General features: G+C 45.0%; 1 protein-coding gene across 2 annotated transcripts in view; it reads right to left on the bottom strand.

Annotated features, from left to right (window-relative positions):
• RPA1 (replication protein A1) overlaps nt 1-15,803 on the bottom strand; it is a 46,898-nt gene that overhangs the window by 5,756 nt on the left and 25,339 nt on the right. Inside the window, exons 6-14 of one of the 2 annotated variants that reach the window (XM_084862954.1) lie at nt 15,463-15,555; nt 13,043-13,175; nt 11,099-11,201; nt 9,601-9,669; nt 9,271-9,463; nt 8,984-9,123; nt 8,217-8,365; nt 5,609-5,741; nt 1,133-1,309 (exon numbers count right to left, since the gene is read on the bottom strand). In XM_084862954.1, the coding sequence (XP_084719080.1) occupies nt 1,133-1,309; nt 5,609-5,741; nt 8,217-8,365; nt 8,984-9,123; nt 9,271-9,463; nt 9,601-9,669; nt 11,099-11,201; nt 13,043-13,175; nt 15,463-15,555 (1,190 nt within the window). The remainder of the gene's footprint in view (nt 1-1,132; nt 1,310-5,608; nt 5,742-8,216; nt 8,366-8,983; nt 9,124-9,270; nt 9,464-9,600; nt 9,670-11,098; nt 11,202-13,042; nt 13,176-15,462; nt 15,556-15,803) is intronic. The other variant, XM_084862955.1, reaches the window with a different exon arrangement.

Genomic DNA, 15,803 nt, shown 5'->3' with positions numbered 1-15,803 from the left:
TATCACAGCACAAGTACGATATGCTACGGATGTGTGGATTCAGGCCTCAATGCCGATACAGCCCGACCCAAACTGTCCTTCAGACGCAGAATCCCAGGCACCCTGGACTCAGCTCCCCTCCAGCTACCTGCAACTCAGGTATGTGTTCTTGACCAGAATCAAACCTGTGGCCCACTCTAACCACTGAACAAACCAGCCAGGGCTATTTATGTCATGTAACAGTCTTTGTTAGCATTGCTTTTCAAATATTTTAACTGTGGAAACTATCAAACAGCATATTCTAATGTCTTTACTGTGTTCCGCTCTACAGATATTCAATAAAGGAATTAGCCAGTAGACTGTGAAGGACATTTAAATTGTATCCAAGTTTTCCAAATAAGTAACAGGGCAATAGACAACTTTATAGAGATGTAAGATCTCCAATTATTTTTTTTAGAAGAAATTCCCTCCAGGTGCTTACTATATCAGAAAATATAAATATTTTTAAGGCTTCCGATATACTACCACCAAATCATCTTTCTAAAAAAAATGAGGCCTGGTGGTTGTTTTTTTTTTTTGTGTGTGTGTGTGTGTGTGTGTGTTCCTTTATCATCATTTAATATAACTTTTAAGAAAACATACACCCCTTCATTGTAAAGGTTTTTAAAGCTTTAAAGAAGTTCTGACAATGCAAAGAAGCCACAATCCCACATCAGCATGCAGTCACATTCCTCTGAAGTCAGCTCTACTGAGGCAAGAGGAACAGATTATTCACAAGAAAAATAACTAAATATAGGCACCGGCTGCATAAGTATAATTACCGCTCTCCAGAAATGCCACTGCAAATTAATTTATCTTCGTAACAGTTAGCGGGCAAGTGCCACCCATGCGGTAATTGCACTCCATGCGCAGCAGACCGAAATCAGCTGGGGAGCTCAACGCAACTTTCTGGCAGGAAAAATGCTGTCTGTGGGAGCAGGCGGACTGCTGCCCAACGGCAAGGCCCTGCCTTTGTGTTTACGGGACAAGCTTGTCGGCCCTCACTCATCTGCAGGCTTCCTGCCACGAGTGACTGTTTTTGCTGTTTCCACAGCGTCCAGCCCTCGAAGAGCCTCCAGTCCCACAGTGGTTCGCATCCACCCATTCTACTTACCGACAGGATCATGCGGTACTTGAAGTTGGGAAATTCGCGGTCACACTTCTCACAGCGGTACAATCCGTTCTGTTGATCGATCACTTTCTTATTGCAGTCCTGCGATGGGCAGGCCTGATACATAGAGTTCTCTTTGCGGAGGTACACCACTGTTGCCACAGAGCTAAAATAGTCTGCCTTCAAGAGAAAAGAGTGACACGAGACACTGATCAACCAGGCTTAACTCAGGACTGGGTTTAGGGGCAGCCCCAGGTGGGCCCTTACACAGAAGTGCAAGTGTTTCTCATCACAATGTGACTACAGAGAGTAAGTCATTGTGCAGCTTTACAAATCACTTGTGCTAACCACAAAACCCGTAAGAAGGTAATAAACCAAGTATATGATTCCTTAACAATAAAAGAGTTAGTAATAAATTAAACTAAACTAATTAATTAAAACAGAAATAAAGTATAGGAAAGATAAAGACTTCAAGACACAAAGACTAGCTTTCCTCTCCTCTGACCTCCGAAGGTAACAGACTAGGAAATACTAAGTAAGGCAGTAAATCTAATACTAGTACATCTACGTCCAACCATCCCCTCACATTAAAAACAACAGCAGGAGAAATCAAGATGGCGGCATAGGTAAACACCTATACTGTGGCCTTGCACAACAATTTCGAAACTGCAACTGGAAGACAGAGCGAACAATGTCTGGAACCACCAGAAAGCTGGCAGAGTGGAAATTCTACAACTAGAAGGAAAGATAAAAGGACACTGTGACCCAGAGGAGCTGTGGAGGACAGGGGCGGAGAACCACATGTTCGGAAAGGGTGGGCAGCAAGCATGTAGCTAGCTTTCTCCTTCAAGAGGGAAACAAAACATTCCGACTGCACTGAAATCCGGTTCTGGGTGAGATTTTGAGTACCCAGACTCATTCGGGGAGCAACTGGACTGTCTGGCAGTAGGTGAAACTCAAAGCAGCCTTTTCTCAGAGGTGTGTGCAGTCACTGCCGTGGCACACTGAGACACAGGAGCCTCATCGGGCGGGGCTGACAGGAAACCAAGGCTGTCTGCTCAGTTCAGGAAGCACAGAGAACCCCAAACAAAAGGAATCCAAAGAGGACCACACCAAGACACATCATAATTAAAATGCCAAGAGCAAAACACACAGAGAGAATATTAAGAGCAGCAAGAGGAAAACAGCTAGTTACCTTCAAGGGAGCACTCATACGATTGTCAGCTGATTTCTCAATAAAAACTATGCAGGCCAGATGGGAATGGCAAGAAATATTCAAAGTGATGAATAGCAAGAACCTACAACCAAGACTACTCTACCCAGCAAAGCTATCATTCAGAATGGAAGGTCAGATAAAGAGCTTCACAGATAAGAAAAAGCTAAAGGAGTTCATCACCACCAAACCAGAATTATATGAAATGCTGAAAGGTATTCTTTAAGAAGAAGAAAAAAATAAAGATAAAAATTATGAACAACAAATACGTATCTATCAACAAGTGAATCTAAAAACCAAGTGAATAAAAAAATCTGATGAACAGTGTTAACTGGTGAATATAATAGAATCATGGGCATAGAAAGGGAGTGGACTGATAATTCTTGGGGAAAAGGGGTGTGAGGGTGTGGGAAGAGACTGGACAAAAAGCAAACACCTATGGGATGAGAACAGTTGGGGGGAGGTAAGAGCAGAGGGTGGAGTAGGAACCTGGTGGAGGGGAGATATGGGGGAGGGGAGAGAAAGAAGAACAATTGTAATAATCTGAACAATAAAGATTAAACTAAAAAAAAAAAAAAAACCTAACAGCAATCACCCTAGCTGGTTTGGCTCAGTGGATAGAGCATTGGCCTGAGGACCGAAGGATTCCGGGTTCAATTCCTGGGCACATGCCCAGGTTGCAGGCTCGATCCCCAGTGGGGGGCATGCAGGAGGCAGCCAATCAATGATTCTCTCTTATCATTGATGCTTCTCTCTCTCCCTCCCTGAAATCTATAAAAACATATATTTTAAAAATAAACAAAAAAGCATAACAGCAGTGATTTATAGGGCTCAGAGTCACCTTTATCTTTTCTAGGCTAGGGGTCAGCAAACTTTTTCTGTAAAAAGCCATACAGTAAATATTTCAGGCTTCACAAGCCATTCGGACATAGTCTGCTATTTTGGGCAAAGCATCCACAGACAATATGTAAATCAAAACATGTGGCTGTGTGCCAGCAAAGCATTATTTACACCAGACAGCAGGCTGGATTTGGCCTGTGGGCTGGCTGTCAAGCCCCAGTGTGTCATCAAATTCAGTAGAATCCAACAATAACTGAACAAGGGCATTCAAAGTGGAGAAATCACTGGTAAACGCAGCAAGGACTAAGTCACGTGCTGGGCTTTATGTCGCTGTTCTCTGTTTTGCCTTTTAACTCATAGAAAGGACATGGGATGGATCCTTTATGAGGGGTGGACAGGTCCCTCTGGGTATACTCTGATTCAGAGCCAAGTCAGCAATTTTGGGGCTTTTCAATGTTTCAGACCAAAACAGGCAAACAATCATGTGGATGTTTATTTATTAATTTTTTTAATATATTTTATTGATTTTGTACAGAGAGGAAAGGAGAGAGATAGAGAGTTAGAAAACATCGATGAGAGAGAGTCATCGATCAGCTGCCTTCTGCACACCCTCCACTGGGGATATGCCCGCAACCAAGGTACATGCCCTTGACCGGAATCGAACCCAGGACCTTTCAGTCCCCAAGCCGATGCTCTATCCATTGAGCCAAACTGTCTCGGCAATCACGTGGATGTTTAAAGAGCTTGGATAGTCCTCACTCTAGAAAGCTCAAGAGGAAAGTAATGTCTCCTAGGAGAATGCCTAGACGCAGGGGTCCTCAAACTTTTTAAAGTGGGGGCCAGATCACGGTCCCTCAGAGAGCTGGAGGGCCGGACTATATGAACTACTAATTCCTACTGTAACACCTCGGCTGCGCTCACTGCCCAAAAAACCTGGCGGGCCGGATCAGACTCCTCTGTGGGCCGCATGTGGCCCGCGGGCCGTAGTTTGAAGACCCCTGGCCTAGAGTTTGTCTGTATTTCTAAAATTTTTTTTTTTAATCCTCATGTGAGGCCATGCTTAGAGAGAGGAAGAGGGAGAGGTTGATGTGAGAAACGCCGTTGGCTGCCCTATGCATACCCCCCCATGGGGGGATCAAACCTGCAACCCAGACATGTGCCCTGACCAGGAATTGAACCAGGACCTTCTGGTGCACTGGATGATACCCAACCAACCGGCCACTCTGGCTGGACAAGTTTTTCTGTATTTCCAGGTAAGGTCCAGATTCAGTGTATAATTGAAAGTTTGTGTGCAAATCGGGACTCTCTAGGTCTGATTTCTTATTACAGACGGTCTATTTTTAGATCTTAGAGAGAAATTGGGTGATGAGAACCCAAACAGACAAACAGATCTGTCTAATGCTTAGCTCTCAAGGTGCTGTGTAACAACAGTGCATTGTTAAGTTGCAGCTGATGACAATGATGGGCAAGGGAATACGGCAAAATGAGACAGTAAGGAGTAAAAACCGTATTGTATAATATGAAGACAATAAAACAGGAATTGCTGTTCTGGGGAAGCATAAAGGAGAAATAATTTATTAAACTGTGGACAGAATACAGGTTTAGATCAAGAAGGGAAAAGAGTCATCCTATACACACACTGAAAGGGAAGCTGCATCTGAAGGCAAATGCTAGAGCCAGTTCTTGTCAGAGACACTGGCGACTCTCAACCCAGGAGGGGTCATACTCTACGGCCAGCCCTACCCGGTCTGGCTCAGCGGACAGAGCGTCGGCCTGCAGACTCAAGGGTCCCAGGTTCGATTCCGGTCAAGGGCATGAACCATGGTTGTGGGCACATCCCCAGTGAGGGGTGTGCAGGAGGCAGCTGATTGATGTTTCTCTCTCATCGGTATTTCTGGCTCTCTTTCCCTCTCCTTTCCTCTCTATAAAAAATCAATAAAAAATACATCTTTAATAAAAGCCATTGAAAGAATGGGTGAACTGCCTGCCGTCTGTCACTGAGCCTGACCGATGCTCCATGGAGGTGTCTATATAACCTCAAAACCTCTCTTCTTGGCAGATGGGGATTTCAATCTGCAGGAACAATCACGGGAAGGAAATATGGACCCGAAGGCAGTTTATAATGTGATGCAGAGCTTGGTTATGACCACTCTGTTAAGATCCCTCTCAGAATTAAACAACTCTCTAAGTCCGAGTTCTTCACATTCTCTGCCCCCAAGACCTGAGGGGTACCACCTATTCCTGGAGGAAGCGCAGCTACTGCTCTCTGGCAGTGATTCCCGACCATCACACCACGCTCCAGAGGCCCCGCCAGGAATCGTAGCTCTGGAGTCATGTCTGACAGCTGGCCCCAGACACCAGATTAGGAAGCGCATCCCTCTGCACACTGTCCGTGCTTTTGTGAGAAAGTCAGGAACGCAGGCTACCTTGTCCCCGTGGCCCAGGTTCTCCGATTTCACCTCGTACAAGGTTTTCCAGTTGGTGTTGCCTCCTGCTGTCCCTCCACCCTTTAGATCCGAGATGGAAACACCATCTAAGGCTTGTCCTTCCGAGTCGAACCTGAGAAACAAACAAATGGCAGGTTACGTACTAATGGAATGTGCCAGTCATTTCTTTATGCCCCGTACAGGCTATCCAGCCCCACCTAACGTTCACAGCTCATGGTCACGTGGGCCGCAGGGCTTGTCTTCCTCGTTGTGTCTTCAGCCACTGAGGAAAGGAATGACCTCTTTTCATGTCAGTTGCTTTGATGCCCCCCAGTGGTCAAGAAAGACACTGCCCAAGTACCAGGGAAGCTTTTCTTAAATTAGCCTTCCTATCAACATTGGCCCCAGGGCCCAAGGCCAAAGAAACAGTAACCTGGAAAACCAGCAACAGAAAAGCAATAACTGCCGCTCTGGTGTAGTTCTTTGGGCCACTGATGCTCATTCTCTGTCCGCAGCTACATTTTTACCATCACTGAGATGTATCAGTATAGAAAGTGACAGCCAGCATATTGCAACAGCAGCAAAAAACTGCTCCCCTGGCGAAGGAGCTTTTAAACCTGATACGGAATCCAAAAGATTACATAACCCGAAGGAGAAGACTGGAAGGTATTGTTTTCTTACAGATGTACCTTCTTAGAGAGATTTTTACTTATGCCAATATGAAAGTTAAAATTAATTGGTACTGAATTATTATTAAAATGGGTTCTATTTCTTGATCTATTATCAGCCAATAGGAAGGGGACCCGGGAGGAAGTGGCTCAGAAACGTATTTGTTTCTGAAGCAGGAGCCTGAGGTTAAAATCATGCCGCTGCCATTCAAAAGGAAGGATAACGACAAGCTCACCACCACCAGGGCAGGCTCCTTAGACAGAGACCGTCTACGCCACGGCCGCTGCCCTAAGCTGCAGAAGATTGCCTTCCCATTCTGGCAGGTAAGCAGCTAAATCCGGCACAGAGGCACAGCGAGGTCCATAAATCTGTTTTGCCACAACCAGCTACACAAGTTTACGATTTCAAACACTCCAAGGAGACACACACTTGCCACCAAAGACAGCTCATCAGGAGTCAACAGAGCAAGGAGAGAGGCAGCCCCTCTTACAATAAAAATTCCACATTGTTACAACCAAGAGCTAAACCTCTCCCGTCCTTGCCGAGTGGATTGTGTGCACTGAACCTCTTAGATCAATGCCCAGTGATTTCATTCTGGAGACAGCCATGTCTTTTCATGTTGGCCGGGAGGATGGTTATTGACAAGGGAAGTATAAAGACCTTAATGTGGGGATGCCATTAACCTGGGGTCACGCCCCAGAGCCTGACAGAAAACAAAGCAATAAGGACCCGAAGCAGGGTTATTTCTGGTCAGACTACCAACAGGCGCCGTCTTAGAATACAATGCCAGCCACCAGAGCAGTTAAATTCAGAGACACGTGGCCCACACTCACGAGGCTGGCTTACGTGGCATGGATACTCCAGTCGATGCTTCATGAAACCATTCACACGCCAGTACCACTGGTTCTCGTTAGACACCAAACAAAAGCAGGGAGTATGCAATGTGAGCTAATTCTTCAGCTCCTGAAGCACTGAAACAGCTGGAAACCGACCCCTCCCCGTGGCTACAGCCAGACAAATTATTTAAGCTCAAGCTTACATGTTCTCCCCGACCACATCGATTCTGCATACCGTGTTTCAGTGTGAAGTGCTCTTCTGAGGCAGAGTTTTAACACCCTGAAAATAGCTAGATACAGCAAGGAGATTTTCCTAGGCTCCCCTCATCCCCTGAGTGCTTTGAGAATAACAATAAAATGCCCAACAAAAGCCCACTGTCCTCACGGGGCACTTGGTCAGGGTCCAGTGAATACGCACTAGAAGATGCCATCGGCACCAAAGACCGGACAGGACAAGAAAGCACCTTCTCCCCCCACAGAGGCCCAGGGCTTTATTATTTATTTTTTAATTTTTAACATATTTTATCGATTTTTTAATTTAATTTTATTTTTTACAGAAAGGAAGGGAGAGGGATAGAAAGGTAGAAACATCAATGAGAGAGAAACATCGATCAGCTGCCTCCTGCACCCCCCCTCCCGCCCCCCACTGGGGATGTGCCCGCAACCAAGGTACATGCCCTTGACCGGAATCGAACCCTGGACCCTTCAGTCCACAGGCCGCCGCTCTATCCTCTGAGCCAAACCGGTTTCGGCAGCCCAGGGCTTTAAACCCAGGAAAGAGAGATGCCGTCAGCACGCAGCTGCTAAGGCCGGCCTCGTCCTGCGTTGGCAGGACTGGGCTCGGCTGGCAACACTTCCATTCTAATCGCCTCCTCCTCCGCCTCTCCAGGTTTGTCACGGGATTATAGGTTTGTCAGTTTAAGGGCTTTAAAGCCGTCCTCTCAGAAGGTGTAATGCCACTGAGAAATATAGGCACCGCTCCGTTCAGTCACAAAGTCCTGGGCAGGCAGGCAGCTCGCACACTGATCATAAGAACCACAAGAACCAGCTCTTCTCAGAGCTCGGGCTCAAACGGCCCCCTTGTTTAGCCCCGTAGCACTTACCATCCGCGAAGCTTGTAGGCCTCTGGGATGTCAGGATTCAAAATGATTGTGCTTGAAGACAGTACCGAGAGGCTCCGTCCACCAAAATCAGAAACTCTGGCTCCTTTGATGGCCATCACGGGTTGTCTGGAACCATCAAACTTATCAGCCTGCATCACAGCAAAAATCCCAAACACACACAAACAGGTGTCACCGGCAGGAAAAACACACAGAATGTTTTTGTAGAAAACAAGGATAATAGTCAACAGCAGAGGGAATGCAATAAATGGTACACGGTATCCATACAAGGTAACCTCACACACAGAATCTGCTTAGAGCCGAAACCGGTTTGGCTCAGTGGATAGAGCATCGGTCTGCGGACTGAAAGGTCCCAGGTTTGATTCCAGTCAAGGGCATATACCTAGGTTGCGGGCACATCCCCAATAGGGGGTGTGCAGGAGGCAGCTGGTCGATGTTTCTCTCTCATCGATGTTTCTAGCTCTCTATCCCTCTCTCTTCCTCTCTGTAAAAAATAAATAAAATATATTTAAAAAAAAAAAAAAAAAAAGAGAGAATCTGCTTAGAGATATGTCAAAGCTAACGTAGAAGAAATAGCACTTCACTCTATAAAACTTAAACCAAAACCACCAACTAACCCAACCTCAGAGAAGTAAATCAAACAAAGGATTTCTAACACTCCGTGGACAGCCCGATCCTTCATTAGGGAGGCCTCCAGGACATGTCACCCCCCTCTGCATGCGCTCTGACTGCTCAACACAAATACTTACATCTTCTCCCCACAGTGTAGCGGACACCACTTTCCCTGACATGTCCATCAAATAGATATTTCTCTTAGAAACTTCTCGGTTGTTGGACTTCACTGTGATTTTAATGGCATCTTCATAGCTCTTGCAGATCCCAATGATGTCTGAAACACAGGCACGATGATTTAGCTGGAGATGGTCAAGACTCCCGGGACGGCAGGACCAAAGGGTGACCAGCAAGCAGGTAAGCAAGCCTCCCGCCTCCCCCGGGTGATAACCGCCCCTCTCTCTGCGCTCAGACACGGGCTTACCGATGAGGGAGTCCTTGGGTTTGTTCTCGAGGTCATCGATCTTTGTGAAGTCGAACTGAACGGTAGGTAAATTATGACCGTCTTCGCAGGGCAAAACGGAAGTCTCATTATTGAAGGTCATCTCATAGTCGTTTTTAACGGCTGAGAACTGTTTGTTGGCAATCTTCAGAGTGCCTTTAGTGAAATAGTAGACCTGCAAGAGCCCAAGCCACGGGACGTGGGACCGTCCATCAAATCAGATGTACAGACCCTTTGCCGCCACACAGCTCTCTGAGGGAGGGGGGACCCCTCATCCTCGGCTGTTTCAGTTCGGGACTCAGCTCTACGTACCTTGTTCACGTCGATGAGGGGAAAGAACTTGTCCACCTGCTCATTGAAAGCAGTCACTCTGATTTCACCCTGTGGATGCACGGAAGAGGTTAGAACTGTGGTGGTCAGCAAGTTCTGCCGTGATCAGGGCACCCTAGTGTCAAATGACACCTTTACGGAAACACACGTCCTACGGTCACATATTCAAGTTATTAACCCCATAAAATGATGTAAGCCTAGCCTGTAATACTGTTATCACGCTTCATCGGCCTCAAGTTAGAAAACCTAAAAAAAGGAATTAAAAAAACAACCAACTAACCCAATGGTGAGGTGGATATTCTGACAACAAAAATAAAACAACGCTGAACACTGAGTGGCACACCGAAGCCCACGGGAGGTGGGCTGAGCCACGGTGACTCACCAGCTTCCCTCGCATTCGCACTAAGCAAGGGATTAGACCATATTCAGGAGTCATTGCCAAAAATGTCACAGTAAAACATGTTTTTGAGTTGCTCGTGACTTTGATTTTCACTTTTGCTTTTCATCAGTCCAAATGCTACAGATGGATAAACTTAAATCGCTGGAACTTTTGCCAACTGACAGAATAGGCCAATAATTTGATAAAAAATTAAGTTCTGATGATGATTCAGACATCACAGTCACCAGTATATTTGGGGTGTCATCCCTCTTCCAAAAACGAAAACACAAATGACTACCTATTTTGTATCTGCTCTTAGAGAGGCTTGAACAAATAGGAAATCTGTTTGAAAAGAATGCTTCGGCCCTAGTTGGATGGAGCGTCAGCCTGTGCACCGAAAGGTCCCGGGTTCCATTCCGGTCAAGGGCATGTACCTTGGTTGCAGGTTCCTCCCCAGCCTGGGCCCTGGTGGGGCACATGCAGGAGGCAACCGATCGATGTGTTTCTTTCACATCAATATTTCTCTTTCCCTCTCTCTAAAAAGTCAATGGAAAAATACCTTCAGGGGAAGATTAACAAAACAAAAAAGAATGCTTCAAGTACATACAGCATTAGAAATATAAACGAAACTAATGGACTGTATTTCACAACTTGGATTTTTGGTCTCCTCATCATGGTCATGTTTAAGGAATCCATATAGTCTGGAGTCAGAATCCATCTCCCACAAAACCATTCGCTTATCACCATGGCTACTGTGTGCCTTTCAGTGACTCAAAGCTCCACTTTGCTCCCGAGCACACTTCAGCTCCAATAGCTTCAACGAAGCCCGCCAGCAAGTCAGACAGAGCGCCTCTGCTGTCTCCTGCCCAGAGGCTCCTCAGACACTTAGAAAGCTAATTCTCACCGCCACAAATGCTTCTGTTTAAGGTCAGGATTTTATTTATGACCTTTGCCCTCAGATAGCATCAAAGACTACAAAAGAGGAAAAACAACAATTATGGCTCTTCTTGGCCCACTATGGCTTTTCACCCCAGAGGGCCGCACAGAGGCGAGGAAGAGCTTCTGTTCCTCGGAGCAGACCGCTGCTTGACAAACACTCACACTCTCATCGACCAGTTCCATGGAGAAAAGCTTCCCCTCCCCTCGGGAGTTGCTCCAGGTCCGGATCTGACTTTTGTTGGTAACACGAGCACAAATAGTCCACCTACAAAATCAAACAGTGCACATTAGAATTCCAAGTCTTACTTGGGAAAGATCTGGAAGGTTCCCTAACATCTTCCCGTAGCCTTTCTTATCTTTTACAGACTCCATTTTTTTCAATATAACCTGTATTTTAATCCACCTAATTAAACCCGAAGATGACACAAAGGTTTGACAGTTTATAGAATAATAAGCAAAGAGGAAAACATACAGGTGATTTAACATTAACTCATTATTCTGTCAAATAAGTAAACTTATAATCTCTCTCTCTTCTCCAAAAAAGCATCACCAAGGCAACAATATCCCCCTAATGAAAGGTTTGAAGCTAGAAAACGCAGTAATACCAGCAATTATATTTTGCCACTATTTTCATTATGGGAACCGATACAGCTGGTGTCAAACGTCTGTCTCATTTCTCACACGCCCCGAAGAGAATACAAGGCTATGGAACACGGTGTTGGTAAGTCACCGAAGCAAAACACACGGAAGCAGCATGAAGTCAGAAGCACGACACGCAGTCCATGTGCCCATCCTGCACACGGCGTGAGGTATACCAGTTTCTCTGCTTATAACTTCACAGGGAAACCTATCTCCCCTGCATTGCAAAGAACTGAAGAATGCAACTGCTAAAATTAATTTTTAATGAAACAAAGTAATACAAAAGACAGGTCTCTTCAGGGTATGTTAATGTGGTTAATACAAACAGAACAGATTCTTTTAAGCCAATGATATCAGGGTAATGTTTTTGAGGGGTTTTTTTTATTGGTTTTTTTTTTTTTTACAGAGAGGGATAGAGAGTTAGAAACATCAATGAGAGAGAATCATCGATCAGCTGCCTCCTGCACACCCCCCACTAGGGATGTGCCCGCAACCAAGGCACATGCCCTTGACCAGAACCCAACCTGGGACCCTTCAGTCTGCAGGCCGACGCTCTATCCACTGAGCCAAACCGGTCTCAGTAGGGTAATGTTTTTTAGACTAAAAGTCAGCTATTTATATGATAAGATAAACAACTTCTGAATTACAATAGAACAAATATTTAGTTTTACTCACAAGACTATCAACAGATTTTTTTTTTTTGAGACATGTCTACCTAAAACAAAAATTCTTAATTTATTTTAGAGAGAGGAAGGGAGAGGGGTAGAAAGATAGAAACATCAATGACAGAGAAACATCAATCTCTGCTTCCTGCATGCCCCCTATCGGAGATCAAGCCTGCAACCCAGGCATGTGCCCTGACTGGGAATTGAATCAGTGACCTCTTGGTTCATGGATCAATGCTCAACCACTGAGCCACATTAGCCAGGCTATCAAATGATCCCTAAACATTAAATATTTTAAATTTCAAAATGAATGAAGCCCAATATGCTACGGCAGACTGCTCTTTTGGCCATTCTTGTCTGATAAGTGTTCAAGATTGAACAATTTGTACCCTCCTGCCTTCGGGGGGAGGGAAGGTAGGAAACCTATTTTACTTGTGGTAGCAGTTCACTCATAAATAAGACAAGAGCTCATAATAGCCTCTTATACGGTTTTTGTTTTTCGATAATCCAAGGATATTTTTCTATCGATTTTTAGAGAGAGTGGAAGAGAGAGGGAAAGACAGAGAAACATCGATGTGAGGGAAACACATATTGGTGGCCCTCTGCACACATCCTGAGCAGGGCCCAGGCCAGGGGAGAAGCCTACAACCAAGGTGCATGCCCCTGACTGGAATCGAACCTGGGACCCCCCCCTCCGCTCTTTAGTCCACAGGCCGAAGCTTTATCCACTGAGCCAAACTGGCCAGGGCCTCTTCTACTGTTCAGTAAGTATATTCTGAAGTTATTCTACGGAGTAACTCACTTGGACTGGTAAGGGGTGAGGCTGGCAATGGGGACCACTTTGGCCTGTGATCCCCCGGAACTGTTCACTAGGCTGGTACCTCCAGTTTTTCCAAATATCTTCGAGGCACCATAAGCCTTAGGTACAGCAGACCCTTTAAAAACAAAAAGGACAATCATTATGCTATCTAAATTAACTCTCAATTACTGAGGTGTCACCGGTGAAATCGTAACAAAACAAGAGGCATAAAGTTTTTCCTTTTGAGCAAACAAGAGATATGGAAATCAAACAGACACCAAAACAAGAGGCTAAACTAACAATTCAGAGAGAGGACTGGGCCCACAGAAGTTCACCGTCTGTCTGCTGACTTAAACCCTGAGGTCAAGATAATGATGGTAATGAACCCAGACCCTGATCCATCCTTCTTAAACTTTTCTCGTGTATCAGTGGGCAAGATCATGGTCAGAAAAAGAAAGTCAACCTCCTTGACTGGTAAACTGATGGAAGTCACTAGCTGCCTAAGAAAAAGAGCAAAAAGAAAGGCTAGGAAGGGTTGCGGTGGATGAACCATCCAAGGTGAAGGATGCCTGTCACAATTACATCACCTTAAAACACCCCCAGAACACTCCCAGTCCTCCACTGGTCTCCAGGACTGCCCAGTGCAGAGCAGCTCATGGGGTTGGGTTCAGTTGGGAGCGAAGGGCAAGAATCAGTTGTTGGTCCAGGACAAGTAGGTGGCGGCCACCAGGATCCCTTCTGCCTCCTCGGTCCAAGCCCACGCAGCTCCCCCAGGGGAGGAGAAGAGGTAATAAAAGCTCAGAAGCACATGAACTCCTGTGCACACTGTTTCTGTAAAGCTTCAACCCCCGAGTCCAGAAAATGTATTTTAGTCCAATGATTTCATATCTTCTATATCAAAACATTTCTTCATAATGGAATTTGGCCAGAAGCATAAATCTACCATTATTCAGCACTTACTGAGTTTTTCCACAGCAGGCTATTCTAGGTATTTGTAGCACTTAGTAAAAAAATACACAGTCGGTCCCAGATTTTGAAATGTTCTCTTCTAACTGAGGACTTGAGAGAGGGCAACATACACAACAATGATTATGCAAAGAAGCATGTGTGCTCTGTAGAATATGTATGTGTGGATATCTACCTAACACATAATACACAATTATGTAAAATACACAAACACATCCCGTTTTCATGCCGGCAGCTTCCCTTCAAAACATATCCAGTCTTTCTTCTTTTACCACCCAGCTGCTGTGTGCTTAGAGAACAGATTTTTAAAAATTAAATATTAATATAAGCCAAAGACAGACAACAAAGAAAATAAGTCTGTGGGAGGAGAGATAAGAATAACATACTCCTATCTGTATTTCAGCATAAGAAAGTGACTTTTTGGTTATTTACCATTTATTTATATATTTTTAAAATAGTTTATTTTTATTTATTTATTTATTTTTTTTTTTCAGAGAGGGAGAGAGAGAAGCATCAATGATGAGGGAGAATCATCATGACCTCCTGGTTCACGGTCAACACTCAACCACTGAACCACACTAGCTGGGCAGTTATTTACCATTTTAGATCACTTATTCTACCACAGACCTTTAATAGGAGATAATTTGAGAGTTGTGTATGAATAGATGCACTTATAGAGAGATAGGATGTAGGTGGATTTTGTAAGGTAGATAAAACATCAACACCAATGGGGGAAGGTCACAGACATTACTGATGTGCTAACTTTGCCTTTTCTAGACTTTTAGCATTGAACAATAGAAACCGGCTGAGAGGAGAGGATTTGGTGTACGTGAAGCAGAACAGGAAAAAAGCGCCTCTAACGAGGAATCCAACTAAATCCTACAAATCACCATTTCCAATGGTGGGCCCAGAAGTCAGGCCAGGAGGAACCAAAATGATCCCATCCCAGCCTCTGGGGACCAGCTGCGGAGAAAGTTAAAAGAAGAAACCATTTCTCACCCATAAGACGGAGAAGCGAATCTAGGACCAATATAAATGACACTGTCTTCCAGCTCAGATACAATAGATACCCAAGAGCCCTAAGTGGGAAACTTGGAGAGAGACAAGCCGCATTTAATACTCGGATCCTAGATAGTTAAAAGGCTGGAATGTAAAAGCTATGTAAATTCACAAAGTCAAGAGGGTGTAAAACTCCCAAGATGTGAGAAACTACCAGACATACTATTAACAGAGAACCATCTATCATACCGATAAAAAAAATGGCATATTAAGTATCTTTACAATACTCTCTTTAATCATTTTTTCAATCATACGCGTTGTAATGAGAATTGGACTTATTCTTTGTCACGGATGGCATTCTGAACATTCCCTTCAGTCCCAGGCTGAATTTCAAAACACTATTCAAAAGCCTGATACTTATCATCAGCGCGTAGCCTCCCATTGGGGGCGGGCCTTACCCATTCCCGCGCTCCCATTCTGCGGCTGGGGCTTGCTGGTTGGCGGACTGGTTGCTGGGACTGGAGAAGGAACTACCTGCTGCTGCCCGTGTCCTGAGGATCAAAAAGAGAAAGACCGTTTGGGTGCAAATAATCTGGGCTCGAAGATTTAAACTTAAGTAGAAGAAATACTCTGACAAAATCTGAATGTCCCGATTTCGTCAAAGACTCTCGCGGCTCAGAATTCACACTGGGGCGGGCGGGGGGCGTGCAGTGAATGTGCGAGGCGGTTCCCTTTTGTTTTCATTACATAAAAGGTTGGCTCCCATTTACCTTTCACCTGCTCATAACTGATAGCTTTC

Source organism: Pipistrellus hanaki (genome assembly GCF_964339955.1).
Source record: "Pipistrellus hanaki genome assembly, chromosome: 16".
Lineage (NCBI taxonomy): Eukaryota > Metazoa > Chordata > Mammalia > Chiroptera > Vespertilionidae > Pipistrellus > Pipistrellus hanaki.
Note: the sequence above shows the minus strand (reverse complement) of the source record. Positions and strands in the feature narration are given on the sequence as shown.